Raw genomic sequence first — 26,026 nt, forward strand, 5'->3', positions numbered from 1 at the left:
TTAAAGAAAATGTTTCTTTTTACAATAAAATGTTTTTCAGCATGCTAACACCTTGCTTATCAATTAAAGCAATCACTTTCTTCCCTAAATCCATAATAACCCAACTAACTAAATAGCAATGACCCCTGCACAGTGCAACATCGTTTGTACATAATTAGTGAATGGCAGGCTTAAGCTAATCTGCATTTAATTACAACAGCTAACACAAAATAAACATCAGTGCTTTGAACGCACCACGGAAAGCTTATTAAGCAAAAACAAGGCCAGAAGAATCGTAATTTTAGGATATAAATATAATATAAAACATAATGTGTAAAATATGGCTTGTCCTTCCTCCCAAAGTATGCCCTCTATAAAGCTCATGGAACTTCCATTACAGGCCAAACTTTCCCATGTATCCTGACTCTATAAAATCACATATAAAGCCACCAAAAAATCATTATTAGTTAATAAAAAGCATTAAGAAATGTTTGAAAAGTATTTATACACACTTATGGAGTACAAATATGTAGGCATTAAGAAGTACTCGAGATGATGTTATTCACAATCGAAGGTACTTGGTAAACCAAATTAAACACAGCATAAAATTGCAGTATACATTCGGCTGTAAGTTGAGAACTTAAAAGTTTGACTCAGTAAAGAAAAGTTTAGGGTTGACTTGTCTACCAGTCAAACCTAAATTTCTGACTTGTAGCTGGGATGTGGAGAACCTCTGTCTCCCCCTATGTCTGCCCCTCTCCCTCCACAACTCCCAAGTGCACCCATCTCTCACTCCTCCCCGTACCTATATGCAGAGTGACTGCAGCAAACACACATGGCACCGAGACCTTTATCTCATCTTGAGGGTGGTTTGGTCAGCCTGAATTAGCGTCCCTCTGTCGGCTCCTGATGATGTCCCCGGGAGCCGACAAGAAGGACAACACCGAAACATTTTAGTGCAAGCATTTTGCCAGACACCAAGAATTGGTAAGTGTGACTGTATATAACACTGACTACTGATTGCCAATAAAGATCTTTTGTTTGGTAAACAAATATTTCTTGGCAGTAAATGAAACCTAATGTGATGGACTGTTTTTGGTTGAACATCAGAATAGCTTTGTATATCGATATCAATATGTAGCAGTGCTGCCAAGTTGTGAATGGAAACTCTCTATTGATCATTGCATAGCCATACCTTCCCCAGGTTTGCTTGCTGATAAGCTCAGGTTTCAGCCAATAAGCTTGGTTTTTGAAGGACAAAGCTCAGTTTGAGTAGATGCTGCATAAATGTCATGTATAGGGCCAACTTAGGTTCAGACCTACAGTAAGTGAACAATGCAACATCCTACCTCCAGTGCAGGAAGGAGAAGGGAGGAATTGTGCAGTTGCATCCATGTTACCACAAAGAGTGATATCTTCAAAAACACATGCAACGTTGTTTGTCTTTTACCAACTATATCTTCTGAACTACTAACTCAAAGAATGTGATAAGGACAGTTTGTTTTAAAGCAAACCTGAACTGAAAATTAAAAGTCAAAATAAACATGTACACTCATACTTACCTCCTGTGTAGTCTACTTATCGTTCTCTTCTCCTGCACCCTGTTTGTCCACTGTGATCAATGGAATTCTCTGTCTTCCATTTTGAAAATGGCTGTTAACCCGTAACAGCTTCCTGGTCAGCACACTGTTAAACTGTAATATCTCCCACTTGAAACATAGAGAAACATGGACATTACCTTGCCCATCAGTTGCCCTTTTAGTTATAACTGACAGCAACTGATATATGTACCTTTAACCACTTGATGACCACAGTGTTAACCCCCCCCCCCCCCCGTACAACTCAGCACACAAGTGACCCCCCCTTTTCTCCACACCAACAGAGCTCTCTGTTGGTGGGGTCTGATTGCTCCCCCAATGTTTTTTTTTTTTATATAAATATTTATTTCTATTATTTTTAAACAAAATGTTAATTTCTTTTTTTGATACCCTCCCTCCCCCCGCCAGCCAATCAGCATTACTGGCTGTCATAGGCTTCAGCCTATGACAGTGGATCACTTCCGCATCTCCAGAGGGGACAGCCGTGTGACACAGATCGCACCGCTGTACAATGTAATTAGACTGCGGAACAGTCTCCCGAGCGGTGATCGCCGCTGGGAGACTGAAGCCGGAGCGGAGCTCCACTTTCCAAGCAGGAGATGCGCGCGCAGCCTGCGAGCGATCTCCTGCTAGCCCCATAGACAGCCGTTCAAGCCACTCGGCATGGAGCGGTCCTGGGGCTGCCGCACTGCTCACGCCAATTGGCGTGGAGCAGTCGGGAAGTAGTTAAAGAAAACCTGAACTGAAAATTAAAAGTCAAAATAAACATACACAAGTCCTACTTACCTCCCGTGTAGTCTACTCTTCAATCACTTTTTCCTCTCTAGCGTCCTGTTTGTCTACTGTGATCAATAGAATTCTCTGTCCTCGATTTTGAAAATAGCCATTACCCCATAACAGCTTTCTGGTCAGCACACTGTTAAACTGTAACATTGCCCACATGAGCCATAGGGAAACATGGACATTACATGCCTCAACAGTTGTCCTTTCAATTATAACTGACAGCAACTGATATAAAACAGACAGCAACTGATATATTTCAGTTCTGACAAAATGTTGTCAGAATTGGAAGGGGTCGTTGTCAGAAGAAAATGGTGAGCTTCTGAGAGGAACTGATGGCAAGGTAACTATGTAATGTTCATTTGAAGTTATCTCATGTGTTTATTTAAAATAATTTTACTCAGTTCAGGTTCCCTTTAATATTCTAATAAGAAGAGCAGGCATAGTTGTCGGCAATGTTCCTAGCAACGACTTAGAGTGCTTCCACTGCCAAGGTAAAATCCCATACAACAGCTGCATACATCATTGTAATATAGGAGGAGCTGTAAACATGATTGTTCTTCTGTTTGTTGTCTGTTCAAGATCATCCATCCCAGAAGGTTGTCAGTGCGGGGCTAAGATGATCATTTAGTTTGACCCTGTGTTTACAAATGATTAGATGTTGCCTACTGTAGAAATAAACCTTGAAGCAAGTGATCAGCAGCACCATGTAAATGTATTTCAAGCTCTCTATTGCATAAAAGACAGAGAGGTAGCCATAACAAGCGACAGACGCTGTTTCGGAAGTGGATTTTCAAGCTGTATAGTCTCTTTCTCTCTCTCTCTCTCTCTCTCTCTCTCTCTCTCTCTGAGAAAGCCTATACAGCTTGAAAAAGGAATCCTCTTCTGATCACTTGCTTCTATGTGTAGGCCCTGTGGGGGGACAGGACCATTTTAGCTGTGCACAAGCCTTTATCCACCTTTGGGTGCTTGTCAACCCTGCTAGGAATAAACCTTTACATGCAGCAAGATCTCAGAAAGATAACTACCAGAATTCAGAAGAAATCTCCTGCATTATATTTCAGTTATAACTAAATTCTTAAAGAGGAACTGTTGCGAAAATCTTAAAATGTAAAACACATACAAATAAGAACGTTTCTTCCCAAGTAAAATGAGCCATAAATTACTTTAGTCTTATGTTGCTGTCACTTACAGTAGGTAGTAGAATATGACATTACTGACAGGTTTTGGGTTAGTCCATCTCTCCATGGGGGATTCTCAGCATGGCCTTTATTCTTTACAAAGACATTCCTTGAAAAAGATTTACAGTATACAATGATGCTAGCCAGCCTCCCTACACACCGTACACTTTTTTGGCAGTTGGACGGAGCAACTGCCATTCACTAAGTGCTTTTAAAAATAAAGAAAACCCTAAGAACCCCCTATGAGAAGATGGGCTAGTCCAAAATCTGTTGGTAATGTCAGATTTCTACTACTTACTGTAAGTGACAGCAACATGGGAGAAAAGTAATTTATGGCTAATTTAACTCCGGAAGAAACATACTTCTTATTTGTATATGTTAACATGTATTTTAAATTTTTCAAGATTTTTGTGGCAGAAGTCCTTTAACCAGTTCGGCCTATCTGGACGAGCTTCGTCGTCCAGATAGGCACTGCTGCTGCCGCCGCCTCGTGCGCGCGATCGGGCGCGCCCCCGCGCGCGCTCCCGCTGCCCGCCGCTAGCCCCCCGATCAGTAAATGGGAATATAATTCCCATTCACCGATCTATCTTCCCCGCAGAAATACTGACGCTTTCTATCCAGAGAGCGCAGTATTTCTGCCCCCAGGAAACATCTCCCCTGCTTATAAGTTCCTGGATGCGAGATCGTTCGCATCCAGGACTTTTTTCACTGTGGCCATCTTGTGGCCAAATAGTAAACTGCACCACAATACATTTTTAATAAAAAAAAATATTATTTTACATTTAAAATTAACAGTTTCCCTCCCACACCAAAAATTACCCACATACACTTTTTTTATTAAAAATAAAAAATACAATTAAAAAAAAACAAAAACAACATAAATAGTTACCCAAGGGTCTGAACTTTTTAAATATGCATGTCAAGAGAATATGTTATTATATTATTTAAAATTATAAGCTTATAAATAGTGATGGACGCAAATTGAAAAAATGCACCTTTATTTCTAAATGAAATATCGGCACCATAAATTGTGATAGGGACATCGTTTAAACGGTGTAATAACCGGAACAGATGGGCAAATAAAATACATGAGTTTTAATTACGGTAGCGTATATTAATTTCAAACTATAATGGCCAAAAACTGAGAAATAATGATTTTTTTTTCATTTCTTTCTTAATCTTCCTGTTAAAATAGATTTAGAAAAAAATAATTCTTAGCAAAATTTACTACCCAAAGAAAGCCTAATTAGTGGCAGAAAAAACAAGATATAGATCAATTCATTGTGATAAGTAGCGATAAAGTTATAGGCGAATGAATGGGAGGTGAACGTTATGAGATTTTCGGACCGCGGCGCTGAACCGGTTAAGTACAACTGAAGTAAGAAGTACATAGAGGCTGCCATATTTAATTATTTTTAAGCAATACAAGTTGCCCAGCAGTCCTGATCTCATTGGCTGCAGTATTGTCTGAATCACCCACCTGAAACAAGCATGCAGCTAATCCAATCAGACTTAAAGCAGACCAAAACTCTTGCACAAAAGACAAGTAAAACACATAGAAATTCACCCTGTGTGTTTTCACAGAGAATAGCCTGTCAACTTCTCCCTTATCTGCTGAGGTTTGTGCCAACTCTGTGCTAATATGTAAACACAGGAGATTAAAGTTGGCCATACACTAGACTATTTGCCATCAGATCGACCAACAGATAGATCCCTCTCTGATCGAATCTGATCAGAGAGGGATCGTATGGCTGCCTTTACTGCAAACAGATTGTGAATCGATTTCAGCATGAAATTGAAATTGATTCACCATCTGTGAAGCTGCCGCTGCCCCCCCCTGCATACATTACCTGATCCGGCCGGCGCGAGTCCCCCGGTCTCTGCTGTCTACCAGCTTCACTTTACTTCCTGTCTGGGAAAGTTTAAACAGTAGAGGGCGCTCTACTGTTTAAACTTCCTGTCGGGACAGGAAGAAGTGAAGCCTGCCGGAGCCCAGCGGAAAAGGAGCAGCGGGGACAGAGGGGATACGCGCCGGCCGGATCAGGTAATGTATTGCCGCTAGTGTCGGTCGTCGGACATTTGAACGCTGCTATCGACGCACTCCCGACCCTCCGGCGATCGAGCGAAATCTTCCGCACGGACAGATCGATGAGAACGATAGATTTGGGACGAAAATCGATCGTTCGGTCTGCGTTTGCTCAACGATTTCACAGCAGATTCTATCACAGTCAGTGATCAAATCTGGTGTATATCGGCGGGAAATAGTATAAGTGTATGGGCCCATTAACTCTTTCTGTGCTCCCATGAAACCAGGAAGTAACCACACTGCAGATTTATTGCAGGAGTTCTGTAATTGTAACAAAGGTATGGCAGGACAACCAGGCAATTTTAATTGTTTAAAAGGAAATTAATATGTCAGCCTCTTTATCCCTCTCATCTCAGGTCTGCTTTAAACCCCCATCATCCTTGTTCTGCTAGAGCTAAATCATGTGACAAGCAGTCACATTTTGCAGTCACACAAAAAGTGTCTCATGTATGTGCTGTCTTTTTTTCATCAGTGTGCAAGCATGATAGTGCATGCCCTTTCTTGCCACCCGTGAAGTAATGTATTATTGCACAATTACTGTTATGGAAAGGAGCACAACATGAAGGATGAGGCTCAGCAGTATCATTTATAAATAGGGAGAGGAGATTGGAGAAGGGCGTGTGCTTATAGAATCCAACCAATAACTTCAATAGAAGAGTGTTTCAAAGGTATAAAGGATTCCATTTTATAAAGTAGAAATAGATAATATAACACAATGATAATTGGATGTCAGATAGCCAGAGCTACCTTAAGAATAAAAAATGACAATTTCAAAACACACCGGATTTCTCCCAACATATATATACTGTAGCATACACACTGCTGTCTGAAAAGCGACTAACACTTTTCACCATGAAGGGGTGAACAGGATTTAGCTCAAAAACTCCATCCAACCTCAGAAGCCCATAAACTGAGAACAGTCAGGTAATGACCATATACCATCCGGATAAATGAACAGTTCAATGAGCTATGGCTCAAACATAATTCCATCCAGCAAATGGCAGACCCAATCGCAGACTATCCAATGTGGCATATGAAAGAGCTCAGCCCTGGTAACAAACAGCATAACTCAGTGGAGAACAGCAGCAGACGACTCAATAGGCATGGAGAGAGAGCAGCTCAGAAGGCAAATGCATATGCAAGCAGTCAGAGAATGGTGAGTAGCAAGCAGTCAGGTCCAAGCTTATTAATCTGAATTGAAGTTCATTTAAATACCTTCCCGCTTGTGTGATGGATGTAAAGGTTTGCTGTCCTGCATTGCAAGCGGAAGTCCATAGGCTCCTCATACAGCTTGCTTTGCAGCGTGGACCATGTCGTGTGTGCAGTGTCACGGGTTTCACACACCAAACGGTTTTGCACATGCGGGTTTCCTCAGGGTGTTAAGGGTTCCTCAGCAGTATCATGGCTACTATAGCAGAGATATGGAGTGGCAGACACATGAATCAGTTGTCATATGCCATTTCATTCATGTGCTTTTGCCTAGAATACCCTTCATGTACTTAAAGGGGCACTATGGCGAAAACGTTTTTTCCAGAGTAAAATGAGCCATAAATTACTTTTCTCCTATAATGCTGTCAATTACAGTAGATAGTAGACATCTGACAGAAGTGACAGGTTTTGGACTAGTCCATCTCTTCATAGGGGATTCTCAGCAAGGCTTTTATTCTTTATAAAGATATTCCCTGAAACGGATTTAAACAATGATGCTGGCCGGCTTCTCTGCTCCCTACACAGTTTCTTGGCATTTGGACAGAGCAACTGCCATTCACTAAGTGCTTTTGAAAATAAATACATCCCTGAGAATCCCCTATGAAGAGATGGACTAGTCCAAAACCTGTCATTTCTGTCAGATTTCTACTACCTACAGTAAGTGACAGCAGCATAGGAGAAAAGTAATGTATGGCTGATTTTACTCTGGAAAAAACTTACTTCTTATTTGTATATGTTTGCACATATTTTACATTTTACAATTTTTCACCATAGTGCCCCTTTAAAAGTGTGGGTTGGATGGCACTATACTTAACCGCATGCATACGGTATCATTGCTAGTGTGTATGTGCGGTAATTCCAGATTTTACCTGCAGGGTGTGGTGTAGGTGAAGTCAGCACATCATCCAATAATAGAAAACCCCCAGAAATGACCTGACTGCTTTGTCTAATTAAAATACAATCTAGCCTGACAGTTTAATGGTGAGTTTATATAATGAATACCTGTTATAGGTCCAGGGCCACCAATCTGCTCCCTAACAGCCATTTCATAAGGGGCATCAATCAAACCCTAGTCATGACTGGAGGAAAATGTAATCAGTTTTTATATAATCATTTACTAATTATTCCCACACAATCACTCGTTTGATTGATAAAATGATCAGATTGCTGTATATGGGCACATTGAGAGGGTTGATGGACCAGCGATAGAGCACAGTTGTTACTGGTACATGTCTTAAAAGACTAGAAAGTATTTACAAGCTGCCCTTGATGCACAGCTAGGATATGAATGACAGATAAAATAGCTGCTAAAGCTCTTTGGTTGTGCTTTGCTTTATTAGGTGTTTTTCTCCCTTTGACATAATTTACACAGAATAACATTTTGACAGGAGCATCAAAAGCATCAGAGATGTAGCAAGTAAAACAAATGTTTGAAAGTGAAAGGATGATGAGCAGGTGGCAGACTAATAGCACCATTACATTGAGCCTCGTACATTTGTAAATTGCTTATGCTTCAACAAAAGCATATTAAGAAGACATGAGTCATGCTTTTACTGGCTTAATAACAACATGACTCTTATTACTGGAGCAGCAGCACAAAACACTAGCAGCAGCCACTAAGGCCACATACACACATCAGACTATAGTCTTTGGAAACTGAAAGATCACAGACCAATCTTACCACCCTTCATGTAGTATGAGAGCCATACTCTACATAGTCTTTTCTATGGAGCTGAACTCCACATCAGAAAAAATCTTTGCAAGATGCTGCACACACAGATGCTGTACAGACACAAAAGATCAATATCTGCAAAAGATCTGTTCCTGCCAAAAATCCATTCCTGCAAATTGCAATGATAGTCTATGAGATCTGCAGATCATCATACACACATGATTTAACTGACATTCATCTGCAGATCAGATCCACCAGGATGGATTTTCAGATCTGCGGATCTGCAGATGAATGTCAGTTAAATCATGTGTGTATGATGATCTGCAAATCTCATAGACTATCATTGCAATTTGCAGGAATGGATTTTTGGCAGGAACAGATCTTTTGCAGATACTGATCTTTTGTGTCTGCACAGCATCTGTGTGTGCAGCATCTTGCAAAGATTTTTTTCTGATGTGGAGTTCAGCTCCATAGAAAAGACTGTGTAGAGTATGGCTCTCATACTACATGAAGGGTGGTAAGATTGGTCTGTGATCTTTCAGTTTCCAAAGACTATAGTCTGATGTGTGTATGTGGCCTTACTCTTGCTGTTTTCTATTTTGTGGCTGTCCATAGGTCAGTTCTCTACAAAAGTATTTTTGAGAGCGTTGAAATACATATATATTTTCTTCTGCCTGCATTATTAATAAAGGGAAACTATAGTGGAAAAAAGTAAGCAGTTGAAATCTGACAGAACTGACAGGTTTTGGATTAGTCCATCTCCTCATGGGATATTCTCAGGGTTTACTTTTTTTTCAAAAGCATTTCCCAAAAGGCAGTTGCTAAGTTTAACTGACAAAATAGCAAGATACAAGCCAGCCTTCCTACTCACTTACACCCTATTTTGGCAGTAACTGCCATTCAGGGAATGCTTTTGAAAAGAATAAATACTGAGAACCCCCGATGAGGGGATGGATTAGTCCAAAATCTGTAAGATTTTAACTGTTTACTTTTTCTCGCTATATATATTGCCACTTATTGCAAACTGGACGTTTATATGCATCCAGTTTGCTTGCCCTTAATGCTATCAGGACGGCAGCTCCACAGGTTGTGAATCAATTTTATGCTAAAATCGATTCAAAATCTGCGTGCGGTGTATGGGCAGCCAATAGATCCCTCTCTGATCAAATTCGATCAGAGAGGGATCAACCTGATGGCAATCGACTGGTGTATGGCAATCTTAAGATCTGAACACTGTTTTCCCACAGTAGGTCTTTGTCTCTTTTCTTTCCCACACAACAAAGGCCTATGGAAATAGAAAGTGTTTGAGAATTAATTGCTATTGTACACATCTGATCTATTTTCAATTAATTCCTTCCACCCACTTATCCCAAAGTTCAGAAGCATGTAACAGATGGAGATACACACATAATATAGCCAAAGATGAGGTCTTTTACAATGTGAAGAAACACAATGTTATTGCCAGCAGATAATGAGGATTGCCACTCTCCACATTCCCCTCGTAGTCAATCAGTGCCAAGCAGCTTGCCAAGCTTACTCCAGCTACTTCTTCATATGAACTGGCTTGCTGAACATTTCCTGTTGCTGCAGTTCTGCCTCACTATTGTTTATAGTGAAAGCAAAATGCAGAGTCACAAAATCCACCCCAGCTCTCCCATTACATTATGAGCTTCTAGCACGTGATTATGTAGCCTGTGCATGTATGGCATAACGGTGTATATGGAATAGTAAACATTAGGGCTGATCATTGACACACATGATTATGTACCCGCGCATACGTGGCATAACAGTGTACATGAAATAGTAAACATTAGGGTTGATCAATGACACACAGGACTATGTACCCCGTGCATGCGTGGCATAATGTGTATATGGAATAGTAAATTTTAGGGGTGATCAATGACACACAGGATATTGTACCCCGCGCATATGTGGCATAACGGTGTATATGGAATAGTAAACATTAGGGTTGATCAATGACACACATGACAATGTATCCCGTGCATACAAGGCATAACAGTGTATATGGAATAGTAAACATTAGGGTTGATCAATGACACACAGGACTATGTACCCCGTGCATACGTGGCATAATGTGTATATGGAATAGTAAACATTAGGGTTGATCAATGACACACAGGACTATGTACCCCGTGCATACGTGGCATAATGTGTATATGGAATAGTAAATTTTAGGGTTGATCAATGACACACATGACAATGTATCCCGCGCATACGTGGCATAACGGTGTATATGGAATAGTAAACATTAGGGTTGATCAATGACACACAGGATACTGTACCCCATGCATATGTGGCATAACAGTGTATATGGAATAGTAAACATTAGGGTTGATCAATGACACACAGGACTATGTACCCCGTGCATACGTGGCATAATGTGTATATGGAATAGTAAATTTTAGGGTTGATCAATGACACACATGACAATGTATCCCGCGCATACGTGGCATAACGGTGTATATGGAATAGTAAACATTAGGGTTGATCAATGACACACAGGATACTGTACCCCATGCATATGTGGCATAACAGTGTATATGGAATAGTAAACATTGGGGTTGATCAATGACACACAGGATATTGTACCCCGTGCATATGTGGCATAAAGTGTATATGGAATAGTAAACATTAGGGTTGATCAATGACACACAGGATACTGTACCCCGTGCATACGTGGCATAAAGTGTATATGGAATAGTAAATATTAGGGTTGATCAAGGACACACATGACAATGTATCCCGTGCATACCAGGCATAACGGTGTATATGGAATAGTAAACATTAGGGTTGATCATTGACACACATATTTATGTACCCGTGCATACGTGGTATAACAGTGTATATGGAATAGTAAACATTAGGGGTGATCAATGACACACATGATTATGTACCCGTGCATACGTGGTATAACAGTGTATATGGTATAGTAAACATTAGTGGTGATCATTGACACACATCATTATGTACCCCGTGCATACGTGGTATAACAGTGTATATGGAATAGTAAACATTAGGGGTGATCAATGACACACATGATTATGTACCCGTGCATACATGGTATAACAGTGTACATGGAATAGTAAACATTAGGGGTGATTATTGACACAAATGATTATGTACCCCGTGCATACGTGGTATAACAGTGTATATGGAATAGTAAACATTAGGGGTGATCAATGAAACACATGATTATGTACCCGTGCATACGTGGTATAACAGTGTATATGGAATAGTAAACATTAGGGGTGATCATTGACACACATGACAATGTATCCCGCGCATACAAGGCATAACGGTGTACATGGAATAGTAAACATTAGGGTTGATCATTGACACACAAGACTATGTACCCGTGCATACGTGGTATAACAGTGTATATGAAATAGTAAACATTAGGGTTGATCAATGACACACAGGATATTGTACCCCGTGCATATGTGGCATAAAGTGTATATGGAATAGTAAATATTAGGGATGATCAATGACACATATGACAATGTATCCCGTGCATACGTGGTATAACAGTGTACATGAAATAGTAAACATTAGGGTTGATCAATGACACACAGGACTATGTACCCCGTGCATACATGGCATAAAGTGTATATGGAATAGTAAATATTAGGGTTGATCAATGACACACATGACAATGTATCCCGTGCATACAAGGCATAACGGTGTATATGGAATAGTAAATATTAGGGTTGATCAATGACACACATGACAATGTATCCCACGCATACGTGGCAGAAAGTGTATATGGAATAGTAAATATTAGGGGTGATCAATGACACACATGATTATGTACCCATGCATACGTGGCATAAAGTGTATATGGAATAGTAAATATTAGGGTTGATCAATGACACACATGACAATGTATCCCGTGCATACCAGGCATAACAGTGTATATGGAGTAGTAAACATTAGGGGTGATCAATGACACACATGATTATGTACCCCGCGCATACGTGGCAGAAAGTGTATATGGAATAGTAAACATTAGGGTTGATCAATGACACACAGGACTATGGACCCCGCGCATACATGGTATAACAGTGTACATGAAATAGTAAACATTAGGGTTGATCAATGACACACATGATTATGTACCCCGTGCATACATGGCATAAAGTGTATATGGAATAGTAAATATTAGGGTTGATCAATGACACACATGACAATGTATCCCGCGCATACAAGGCATAACAGTGTATATGGAATAGTAAACATTAGGGTTGATCAATGACACACAGGATTATGTACCCCGTGCATACGTGGCAGAAAGTGTACCGTATATACTCGCATACAAGCCGAATTTTTGACCCCCAAAAAGGGGGTCAAAAGTTGGGGGGTCGGCTTGTATGCGAGTCTTCCCTGGTGGTCTAGTGGTGGGTGGTGGGTGGTCGGGTGGTCCGCGCCCCGCTCCCCCCCCTCCCCGCTCCCCCCGCTGCTATTACCTTCTTAGACAGCGGCCGCTTCCTAATCCGCGTTCCTCTTATTTCTCAGAGTGTCAGTGTATCACAGCAGCGCGCCCGGCGCTGCTGCTGTGACGATGCAGGGGGCAGGAAAGAGCGGTTCCCTTGGTAACGGCGATACAGATCGCCGCTATAGGGAGCCGCGCTCTTTCCTGCCCCCTGCATTGTCACAGCAGCAGCGCCCGGCGCACTGCTGTGATACACTCTGAGAAAGAAGAGGAACGCGGATTAGGAAGCGGCCGCTGTCTAAGAAGGTAATAGCAGCGGCGGCCGCGGGGGGAGCGGGGGGAGCACTAAACTGGCTAAACTGGGCACTATACTAGCTAAACTGGGCACTATACTGGCTAAACTGGGCACTATACTAGCTAAACTGGGCACTATACTAGCTAAACTGGGCACTATACTAGCTAAACTGGGCACTATACTGGCTAAACTGGGCACTATACTGGCTAAACTGGGCACTTTACTAGCCATACTGGGGCACTATACTAGCTAAACTGGGCACTATACTGGCTAAACTGGGCACTATACTGGCTAAACTGGGCATTATACTGGCTAAACTGGGCACTTTACTAGCCATACTGGGGCACTATACTAGCTAAACTGGGCACTATACTGGCTAAACTGGGCACTATACTGGCTAAACTGGGCACTATACTAGCTAAACTGGGCACTATACTGGCTAAACTGGGCACTTTACTAGCCATACTGGGGCACTATACTGGCTAAACTGGGCACTATACTGGCTAAACTGGGCACTATACTAGCTAAACTGGGCACTATACTAGATAAACTGGGCACTATACTGGCTAAACTGGGCACTATACTAACTAAACTGGGCACTTTACTAGCCATACTGGGGCACTATACTAGCTAAACTGGGCACTATACTAGCTAAACTGAGGCACTACCTACCTATACTGGGCACTATACTGGCTATACTGGGCACTTTACTAGCTATACTGGGCACTATACTAGCTATACTGGACACTACCTACCTATACTGGGCACTATACTAGCTATATTGGGACACACTGGGGGGCTGCACCAATCCAGCATTTCCTACCCCCGGCTTATATGGGGGTCAATCATTTTTCCCTGTTTTTTTCAGGGAAAAGTTGGGGGGTCGGCTTATATGCGGGTCGGCTTATATGCGAGTATATACGGTATATGGAATATTAAATATTAGGGATGATCAATGAGATGCAAATCATTTCTCCTTGGATTCAAAGTTAATGTAAATCGTATACAGATTGAAAGTGGACCAATCATAATAACTTCCTGTCAATTTTTATTGGTCTTTGGTCAAGCTGCATAACATTTGCCTGAAATTTGAGTGTAAGGGGAAATTATTTGCATCTCATTGTTCATCCCTAGAAAACATGCAAGAAACTGTAAAGAAAAAAAAAACTCTCATAGCATGCACTGAGGATGCGAAAGAAATAAGCCAGCCAAATCCAGAAATTGACAATCAACTAAATGGCAGCTGGTCAATTAAACCATGGCTACAACTTTGGTTAACTCAATTTAAAGGAAGTGAGCAAAGTGAAAGGGATAAGGAGGCTGCCATATTTTTTCTTTTAAATAATACCAGTTGCCTGGCGTCCTTCTGATCTTTCTGGCATCAGCAGTGTCTGAATCACCTAACATAAATGCCAGAACATTTGCACTGTTCAACAACTCCAACTCTAAGGGCCCAGACCCACTATAAGAGCTTTTCTAAGCGCTTTGCGTTTGATTTGCTCTTTTAAAAAATTTCTCCCATTCACATTCATTAAAATCTTGGTAAAAAACGCAGCTATTTTCCGAGTACACGTTTGCGGAATCACAGTGATTTTTACCGCAATTTTAATGAAAGTGAAAGGGAGAAATTTTTAAAAAGCGCTCAGAAAGCGCTAATCCATCGCAAAACGCTCAGAAAAGCGCTTCTAGTGTGAATGGGCCCTAAGGGCCTATTTACACTACTTCTGCATCAGTTTTTCTGCATCCAGATTTCTGGATGTGGCTATTTAGGGCCTGTTTCCCCCACGCGCGGATTCTGGATGCAGAAAAACACATCCCACGTATGCGCAGAAGACCCTGACTGACGCGACTGAACCTCCTACCGGGGCTGATTGCGGCAGAACATGGGAGGACGGCGACATGCTTATGGTAAGTATTAAATCTTTCTATATTACCTTCTCTGGTACACTCTAAGCATTTTGCTGACATCCACCAGTGTTAAAAGGCCATGGGAGCTTGAAACTTGCTTGTGGCCATGGGAGCTTGAAGCCTTGTTTATATTAAGTAAAGCATAACGATTCAGTTGCTGGCATGATGAGGATCTGTTCCTGACTTCTAGCACTCACCTTCACACTTGTAAAATGCAATCACATTCTTCCTTGTAAGCATGGCCATATTAAACTGAAAGTTCACAATCTGTAATCATTCAGATTAGGAAATCACTCTACAAATGTTTATACTTTCCATTCAACCTGTAAATTACTGCTCCGCTTATTTTAAAAAATGCAAAGTATACTTCTCTTATGCAATTGTGGCCATTGCAGGTATCTCTGAGGTACGGGAAACTGACAGTCTTTGTAGCACTGATAGCTAGAGCTGTTGTGGGAAAGTTTAAGTGGGAAGGAGGAGGCATTGGCTGGAGAGAAGGTTGTTCTTTTGCTTTGTATTTTTGCGTGAACGGGTTTCCATCTCTCTCATTTCTAATAGTCATGACGTTTGCAAATTGCACTATTGACTACAGCAGTGATCTTCAAACTTGGCTCTCCAGCTGTTCAGGAACTACAACTCCCACAATGCATTTGCCTTTAGGAATCATGACTGTGGCTGTCAGACTGCTGCAATGCATTGTGGAACTTGACAGCTGAAGAGCCAAGTTTGCAGATCACTGGACTACAGGAACTTGAGGTGTATTTAGTGTATTATTAAAAAGTTCTTAAACATTCTTTGGGTTGGGGATAGAAGGATGTTTGGCACCAAAGCACAGGGGACACCCTGATATACAAGGCCCAACTCCAAGAACGGAAGACAAGCTTGGCTCAGCCCTGTCCCACATTATGTGGTTGTGTACTGGGTCATTATTGTGATGGGTAGTCTCACAAACAGACAGGGAGACCAAAGGGGCTGAAGCCAAACTTTACTTCACTTCTTAGTGCATAAGATTTCAGAGCTACATTGAAGCTTCTAGAGTAGATTAAAAGAAAGCTGTAATTGATAACTTGGGAGAAGGTAAGCGTTATGCTACAAGTTACATTTTCCTCTGCTGCAGCAATCAAAGATGAATCTTTAAACATGCTGCTATCAGCTCTCCTTATCTAAGCCGTTACCCAGCAGCACTCCTCTATGGACCATGGGTACCAGTTATGCAGCAGGAATGAAATAAAAGCAAATTTGCTTGTATATAGGAACACTGCATTGTGTGCATTTTATCCCTACCCACTGCTGAATAATATGAAAATGAAGGAATGCTGACATGCTTGTCATCTGTACAGCACAATTCAGCCATGAAATCTGTCAGAACACAGCTCTGCACTAGCTGCTTATTAGAGCATGTGTTGCTTCAGATGGATATTATATGGCCACATGCATCATGTGAACCAAATTATTAACTGCCAGAACTGCACAAATCATCTTTATTTCTTAAAGCAGACACGTTACAAAACTAAAGCAACAGCAGTTCCTTTCATCATTATTTAGTTTGAAATGGAGTAGTGCCAGGCATCTTAGATGGGGAAAGTAAGTTTAAGCAACATAGGAGTATATTCACTAATCTCTGGTAAATTCTACATATGCAGACAATGCACATATAGCTTACCTGGTCTTATGCAAATTATGTAACAACTGTAATGCCTATTAAGAACAGCCAAAAGTAGCACTAAAAACATGATTGTTCTGTTACCCAAAACACAAATAAGCTGTAATGAAGCAACTGTGCCGAAACCACTGGAGCTGAAACCATATGCACTGCTCTCAAAAACAGGAGGGCAGTTGAGCCAACTAGCCACATACTACTGAACCAAACCCAAGGCTCAATAAACTCTTGAGGACCACAGTGCTAAACCCCCCTAAAGACCAGGCAATTTTTTTTCAAAATAGGACACTGCAGCTTTAAGGCCAAGCTGCAGGGCCGCACAACACAGCACACTAGTGATTCCCCCCCCTTTTCTCCCCACCAACAGAGCTTTCTGTTGGTGGGGTCTGATCGCCCCCCAGTTGTTTTTTTCCCCTCTGTCTCCCTCCCAGCCAATCATAGCGATCAGCTGTCATAGGCTTCAGCCTATGAAAGCCGATCGCTCTCTTGTGCCCCAGGTGTGACACGGCTGTCCCCAGTACAGCGCTGCCTTAGATTGCAGCTCTGTACTAAGTAAAAAGACGGTGGTTTCGCCGTCTAACAGTCTCCAAGCGGCGCTAACAGTCTCCGAGCGGTGATGGCCACCGGGAGACTCCGCCTGCCAAGCGGAGATGCATGCATTAGCCGGCCCCAGGACTTGACGCTAATTGGCATTAGGCGGTCCTGGAGCTGCCGGCGCGATCACGCCCATTGGCGTGACGCGGTCGCGGTCTTTAGGTAGTTAAGGTCCACAACTTGACCTGGGAAAAGGACCCTCTGTAAAAAGAAAAAGTAAGTAGATCCCTTGTGAATATTTGTTTCTGGAGCTCTTGGAAGTAGCACCTGCAGAGCCTCTTGGGGATGAGAGTCTTCTACATGCTACCATGGTCTGGACCTGCTACCATTCTCTGTCCCCTTTGTTGATCCCTATGGGAGGGGATGTAAGTAGAAGAGCCAACTGACCACACTCCCAAGGGTGGCAATGGACTGGCACTCAAACTCCCTTCAATTATTCAGTATAAGAAGAAGGACACAAGGCTTGGGACCAGCAGAAGCCAAGTGGTCTGCTTGGAGATGGATGCAGAATATCAAATAATTGCTTAATTTATGACAGCAAAATAAAGGGGCAGTGATTTACTGAAGTTCTTCAGGCTGAAGATCAGATAACTTTTAGAACGTATAAATCTGGCCGGGACATATAGCAAATTATCTGCTCTAAAGGGCATTGGACCCTCACACGGGTCATTTCATGCCATGGTAAGTATTGCTGAAAGGTTAGTGAATAACAAATAGGGTGTGTACATATGCTGGCACCACCATTAATAAAACACATTTAATCTGTTAAAGAGGAACTACAGCCTAAACAAACATACTGTCATTAAGTTACATTAGTTATGTTAATTAAAATAGATAGGTAATATAATCTCTTACCCACACTGTTTTAAAAGAAAAGGCAAATGTTTGATTTCATGATGGCAGCCATCTTTTTGGTTGAAAGGAGGTGACAGGGAGCATGAGAACCAGTTCCAACTGTCCTGTGTCCTGAGCACCTCTCCGAGTTGCTAGGCAACGTGTATAACATAGGAAATCCCAACATGCTCTGCACAGCATCAGGGGAAAAAAGCCCGGGCTTTTTTTCTTTGATGTGTGGAGATTAGCTAAAAATGCTGCTAAAAATGATGCTTTGGTAAGAAAAACAAAATTCTGATTCTGTGAAACTGTTAAAGAAACACCAAGCCTTTTCAGTTCTGCTGAGAAGATTTTTAGTCCGGAGGTTTACTTTAACGTCTTACCTGCATTTCATTATACAGAAAGTTGCTTGGCTATCTATTAATATTTATTTTTAACATTTCACTAATTTTTATTAGATAAAGCACGACATCCCTATTCACACTACATACTCTAAGGCCATATACAGTATATTATACACATAATATAAGGTTTCCTGTAATTAACAATTTATATATCTGCCCTACAGAGATACGACTCAAATGAGAGAGCAACTGGAGCAGCCATAGAAAATTCCTTTACTACAGCCATCTCTGAGGGCCTCAGCTCCTTTGAAAAGGCTGGCAAGTAGGCCTTTCATACATTTTGATACGCTACACACTTATAAATTATGTTCACTTTGATTTCAATTCTGTAAAGCAACATGAGCTTGAGTAACAAACAGCACATTCTTAAAGTAGCCTAGAAGATGGAAAGAGCAGATCACTAATAACTGATGTAGTGCTATCATGCTACAACCTTCAGGGAGTTATCACTGAGAAAGAGGAACAGCAGTAATGTTCATAGATACAAGGATACACAAACAGCCATTCCCAGCTCTATATTTTAATATCATTAGATGGAAAAAGACATTACAGATCATCGATTTAAATTTTTAATGTTCTTGGTCGGGAAATGTTTTGTGATGTGCTGCTGAGTAGAAAAGATTGAGAATCTGTTTTAAAACACAAATTTAAAGGTACGGTTTGAGGCAGGCAACCTGCTACAAAAACCGTTATACAGTTATGTGAAAAACTATTTGCACCCTTCCTGATTTCTTATTCTTTTGCATGTTTGTCACACTTAAATGTTTCTGCTCATCAAAAACCATTAACTATTAGTCAAAGATAACATAATTGAACACAAAATGCAGTTTTAAATGATGGTTTTTATTATTTAGTGAGAAAAAAACTCCAAATCTACATGGCCCTGTGTGAAAAAGTGATTGCCCCCCTTGTTAAAAAATAACTTAACTGTGGTTTATCACACCCGAGTTCAATTTATGTAGTCACCTCCAGGCCTGATTACTGCCACACCTGTTTCAATCAAGAAATCACATAAATAGGAGCTATCTGACACAGAGAAGTAGACCAAAAGCACCTCAAAAGCTAGACATCATGCCAAGATCCAAAGAAATTCAGGAACAAATGAGAACAAAAGTACTGTAATTGAGATCTATCAGACTGGAAAAGGTTATAAAGCCATTTCTAAAGCTTTGGGACTCCAACGAACCACAGTGAGAGCCATTATCCACAAATGGCAAAAACATGGAACAGTGATGAACCTTCCCAGGAGTGGCCGGCCGACCAATATTACCCCAAGAGCGCAGAGAAAACTCATCCGAGAGGCCACAAAAGACCCCAGGACAACATCTAATGAACTGCAGGCCTCACTTGCCTCAATTAAGGTCAGTGTTCACGACTCCACCATAAGAAAGAGACTGGGCAAAAACGGCCTGCATGGCAGATATCCAAGGCGCAAACCACTTTTAAGCAAAAAGAACATTAAGGCTCATCTCAATTTTGCTAAAAAAACATCTCAATGATTGCCAAGACTTTGGGGAAAATACCTTATGGACCGACGAGACAAAAGTTGAACTTTTTGGAAGGTGCGTGTCCCGTTACATCTGGCGTAGAAGTAACACAGCATTTCAGAAAAAGAACATCATACCAACAGTAAAATATGGTGGTGGTAGTGTGATGGTCTGGGGTTGTTTTGCTGCTTCAGGACCTGGAAGGCTTGCTGTGATAGATGGAACCATGAATTCTACTGTCTACCAAAAAATCCTGAAGGAGTATGTCTGGCCTTCTGTTCGTCAACTCAAGCTGAAGCGATCTTGGGTGCTGCAGCAGGACAATGACCCAAAACACACCAGCAAATCCACCTCTGAATGGCTGAAGAAAAACAAAATGAAGACTTTGGAGTGGCCTAGTCAAAGTCCTGACCTGAATCCTATTGAGATGTTGTGGCATGACCTTAAAAAGGCGGTTAATGCTAGAAAACCCTCAAATAAAGCTGAATTACAACAATTCTGCAAAGATGAGTGGGCCAAAATTCCTCCAGAGCGCTGTAAAAGACTCGTTTTTGCAAACGCTTGATTGCAGTTATTGCTGCTAAGGGTGGCCCAACCAGTTATTAGGTTCAGGGGGCAATTTCTTTTTCACACAGCTCCATGTAGGTTTTGAGTTTTTTTTCTTACTAAATAATAAAAACCATCATATAAAACTGCATTTTGTGTTCAATTATGTTATCTTTGCCTAATAGTTAACAGTTTTTGATGAGCAGAAACATTTAAGTGTGACAAACATGCAAAAAATAAGAAATCAGGAAGGGGGCAATTAGTTTTTCACACCACTGTAATTACCCCTTCAAAATAATTTTCTACACATATTCAGATATAGCACAAGCAAGCCTAAAGGCTAATTTAATAGGTCCTATATTCAAAGTGCAGTGGCTCATAGCTACCAATCAGCTATCATCCTTCATTAAAGATTACAATTAAAGAGGGTACAAAACCTGATTAGCTGATATAAGGTGTATGAGATATAGCACATTATCATAGTTCTGGGGTCTACTGAACTGTAGGCCTAAATGTACCCGTATATCCCCGAATATAAGTCGACTTTGTGTATTAGTCGACTCCAATACTTCACCTTCTTAAGCTGGAATGTGTTACTGACTCAAGTATAAGTCTACCCAGCAAAGTTAAGGGCTGCACTTGTGGACAAGGAATAAATAACAGTGGCACTTGGGGACCAGAGGGGTTAATGACTGCACTGCATACAGTATTGCAGCCATTAACCCCTCCTGTCTCTTAAGTGCAGCCAATAACTCCTCCAGGCCCCCAAATGCAGCAATTATTCACTCCCTCCCTGCAGCCCAGTATTTTTCCTCCTGACCCTTTCCCTGTTAACTTTTGTGGCCAGGACTTTCAGACCTGTGTTTTCTTGGAATTTCCTTCATCAAGAGTCACTTACCACTAGGTACATTGCTGCAAATGAGAAAATCACTACTAGAACACACCTTACTCAGAGTGCTCAGTGTTGCTCATGACGCATGTATAAAGCTGGCCACTAACGGTCCAATTTCTAGCGAAAACTCGTTCGAACGATCAGAAATTTTGATCGGATGAAAAATCGTTCACTACACCATCAACTAACCAATTATTGCTTCCTATCTATCACGACCACCAAGAAAATCCAAATTTTCGTTCGACGAAAATTCATTCGGGCGACATTTTTTTCAGTCGTTCATAATCGATTGTGTCCACCAATGGAGATTATTTACAACCAATCCGATCAGAATTTCTGATCGCTCTAACGATTTTTCGCTAGAAATTGGACCGTTAGTGGCCAGCTTAAGTCATTCCTCTAAACCTTCATTTAGTGAGTCACACCTAAATTTCTAGACTTATAGTTTAGTATATAGAGGTAGTCACTTAATTAGGACAAAACATCCCCCGAAGTACCGTAAATTCAAGACTCTGCTAAGGGAGACATGGGTGTGACATTACAGTATAAGATGCCATGGGTGCAAGTTGGCATGTTTTAAATCACTTGCCATGTCTGAAAAATCACAGACTGCAAACTGAAAAGCAAAAGTAATATTTAATACCGTAATGCTACAAAATAACTTGAGTAGCACAACAAAAGTTTAGTTTTTCTATAAATCGCTCTGGTTCACATACAAGAGTGTAGTATTTCTGCTGTTGTTATGGCTAATAAAGTCCCAAGAAGAGTGGTCAGCACCTCCAAAAAAATGTTCTTTTACTTAAAGGGAAGGTTCAGGGAGGGGATTAAGAAAATAAAAATAAATTTCCACTTACCTGGGGAGAACTACTGCGCCTGCGCAGTACAGCCCGGCGGACGTCCGATGACGTCAGCGGGCCGGCGTGGGACGCAGAAGTGCCAGGAAATGGAGCGCAGAAGAGCCCGACCTGGCAGCCAGCCTGGCCAGGTCGGGCATCGGAGACCACCGGGAGCCTGCGGAGCGGCGGCGAGGGCACCTCCTGCCTGCCACGGGCTGGAGGAAGCCCCAGGTAAGTGGAAATTTATTTTTATTTTTTTAATCCCCTCCCTGAACCTTCCCTTTAACCACTTGCCGACCGCGCACTCATACCGCGCGTCGGCAAAGTGGCAGCTGCAGGACCAGCGACGCAGATCTGCGTCACCGGCTGCAGGCTAATTAATCAGAAAACAGCCTCTCGCGCGAGCGGCTGCTTCCTGTCAATTCACGGTGGGGGTCTCCGTGAATAGCCTGCGGGCCGCCGATCGCGGCTCGCAGGCTAAATGTAAACACAAGCGGAAATAATCCGTTTTGTTTACATTCGTACAACGCTGCTAACAGTAGCAGCGTTGTACCAGATCAGCGATCCCCGGCCAATCAGCGGCCGGGGATCGCTGTCACATGACAAGCAGGAGCCTGTTAGAGGCTGCACAGGACAGATCCGTTCCTGTGCAGCCTCGGATCTCCCGGGAAGGGAGGGAGGAGAGGGAGGGGGGAATTTCGCCGCGGAGGGGGGCTTTGAGGTGCTCCCCCCGCAACACCCAGGCAGGCAGGAGCGATCAGACCCCCCCAGCACATCATCCCCCTAGTGGGGAAAAAAGGGGGGCGATCTGGTCACTCTGCCTGCACCCTGATCTGTGCTGGGGGCTGCACAGCCCACCCAGCACAGATCAGCTAAAACAGCGCTGGTCCTTAAGGGGGAGTAAAGGGAGGGTCCTCAAGTGGTTAAAACATAGCTCTTTATTAGAATATATTAAAATCCATAAAAAATGGTGCAAAAATAGTATAGGGCTGCTAACCAGCGACAGCCCGCTGTTCCAGACTTCATCCGCCTTTCATCAGGCTGAACAGTCCCATACATGAGTATACTATACTATTTTTGCACTATTTTTATGGGTTTTAATATATTCTAATAAAGAGCTATGTTTTAAGTAAAAGAGCATTTTTTGGAGGTGCTGACCACTCTTCTTGGGACTTTGTATGCCGTCCAAGTGGTACTGAACCAACCAATAAATCTAGCTTCCCCTAACCTACTCCTAAAGCTCACAGAGCCACACTTAAACCCCATAATCTCACCTGACCAAAGCAACCACTGAAATTTGGCATACATACCTTTTGGCATTAATGCAATATCAGTGTGAACAGAGACACTGAAGCGAAAAAAAAGTTATGATATAATGAATTGGTTGTGTAGTACAGCTAAGAAATAAAACATTAGGAGCAGAGACATAAGTCTAACATTTGTTTCCAGTACAGGAAGAGTTAAGAAACTCCAGTTGTTATCTATGCAAATAGCCTTTGAGCTCTGAGACTTTGAAAGTGGTGGAGAGCTCTGACTTCTGATTAGGTTATCTCAGCTGTGTTGTGTTTTTCTTTTGCAGAAAACAGTTCAGGACAGGTCAAAAGTTCACTGCCTGTTCTGCAAACACTTTTAGAAAGGTGAGTAATATGTAAACTGCAAACTGCAATGTTTTAAAAAAAAAAAAAAAAGCTGTATAACTGAAAATAAAAATATGAGAATATTTTTTTGCTATCAATGTTGTAGTATTACACATCCAATTCATGATATCATAATTTTTTTTTTTCGCTTCAGTGTCTCTTTAAAAGTTAACTGAAGTTCTCCAAAAGCTAATTAAATTACATTTTTTTTACAGATAAGATATACTATATATACTGTGTTTCAACTATATTTGTATTTGGTAGCATGGAGTTTAATCTAATCTATAAATTTAGTGCTGAATGTCAGTTGCTACCATAATGATGGCACAAGTAGAATTGGTAAATTTCTCCAGAAATTCCAAAACAATTTTGCTGAAATTTACTTGCACTAAAACAACCACTATATATTTACCAGTGAAAGTCATAACTGAGAGAAGAATTCCCAAATTGATCATGACATCACACAGTAGTCAAAAAACAAAACAGAATGTTTACACTAGATGAAAGTAACCCACATTTAGTAACTGCACACATCAAATACAAAAATATACTATGCATCAGAGAAAAACATCAGAGTGTGGAATGGCCAAACTGGAGTATTTGTGTTGGAAGACGACAGCACTTGTGACAACATCAATGGACCACTAACTCCATACAGTACCTTGCCTCACACTGTGACACACAGACACATAGAAAATACCTGGTAAGCTCTTCTTTAATCTTCAAAGGTTCATGTGGGTAGAATTTCACTCTAAAGCACATGGTGTATGGTGGATGAGCTGAAACGTTATAAAACAAAAACAAAAAAGCATGAGAACAGCGCAGGGTATTGTTGCATGATGAAAACGCAGGAGCGGACTCATAACAGTTAATGAAATGGTTTCACCTGCCGGACCAGCCAATGCAGTAAATCAAATTATGCTAGCAAAGCTGAATGTATTTGTTGACATGACCAGTGAGCACCATGTAATGTCAGAAGCAGATATGGAGATGTCTCTAGTGATGCCTTCAGTTCAGTGACAACCGCTACTGACAAAAAATGCTCAGCAAAGAACAAACTTCATGCAGTGCCAAGCCAGAAACATCATACCCCATCATACCAATAATGCAATACCAAGAAATAGGCTCTTATCATTATGAAAGTACAGTATATACTCGCATATAAGCCGACCCACATATAAGCCAACCCCCCAACTTTTCCCTGAAAAACCAGGGAAAAATGATTGACCCCCATATAAGCCGGGGGTAGGAAATGCTGGATTGGTGCAGCCCCCCAGTGTGTCCCAGTATAGCTAGTATAGTGCCCAGTATCGGTAGGTAGTGCCTCAGTATAGCTAGTATAGTGCCCAGTTTAGCTAGTATAGTGCGCAGCTTAGCTAGTATAGTGCCCAGTATAGCTAGTAAAGTGCCCAGTATAGCTAGTAAAGTGCCCAGTATAGCTAGTATAGTGCCCAGTATAGGTAGGTAGTGTCCAGTATAGCTAGTATAGTGCCCAGTATAGCTAGTAAAGTGCCCAGTTTAGCTAGTATAGTGCCCAGTATAGCTAGTATAGTGCCCAGTATAGCCAGTATAGTGCCCAGTATAGGTAGGTAGTGTCCAGTATAGCTAGTATAGTACCCAGTATAGCTAGTAAAGTGCCCAGTATAGCTAGTAAAGTACCCAGTTTAGCTAGTATAGTGCCCAGTTTAGCTAGTATAGTACCCCAGTATGGCTAGAATAGTGACCCAGTATGGCCAATATAGTGCCGCAGTATGGCTAGTAAAGTGCCCAGTTTAGCCAGTATAGTGCCCATTATAGGAAGGTAGTGTCCAGTATAGCTAGTATAGTGCCCAGTATAGCTAGTAAAGTGCCCAGTTTAGCTAGTATAGTGCCCAGTATAGCTAGTATAGTGCACAGTATAGCCAGTATAGTGCCCAGTGTAGGTAGTGTCCAGTAAAGTGCCCAGTTTAGCTAGTATAGTGCCCAGTATAGATAGTAT

At 41.6% G+C, this 26,026-nt stretch overlaps 1 protein-coding gene across 2 annotated transcripts in view; it reads right to left on the reverse strand.

The window, feature by feature from the left end:
* Positions 1-26,026, reverse strand: part of FRMD3 (FERM domain containing 3) — a 295,269-nt gene that overhangs the window by 81,892 nt on the left and 187,351 nt on the right. The window contains exon 5 of one of the 2 annotated variants that reach the window (XM_068236899.1): positions 24,749-24,827. In XM_068236899.1, coding sequence (XP_068093000.1) covers positions 24,749-24,827 — 79 coding nt within the window. Of the gene's footprint in view, positions 1-24,748; positions 24,828-26,026 lie in introns of those variants that run through there. The other variant, XM_068236889.1, reaches the window with a different exon arrangement.

Source organism: Hyperolius riggenbachi, chromosome 1 (genome assembly GCF_040937935.1).
Source record: "Hyperolius riggenbachi isolate aHypRig1 chromosome 1, aHypRig1.pri, whole genome shotgun sequence".
NCBI lineage: Eukaryota > Metazoa > Chordata > Amphibia > Anura > Hyperoliidae > Hyperolius > Hyperolius riggenbachi.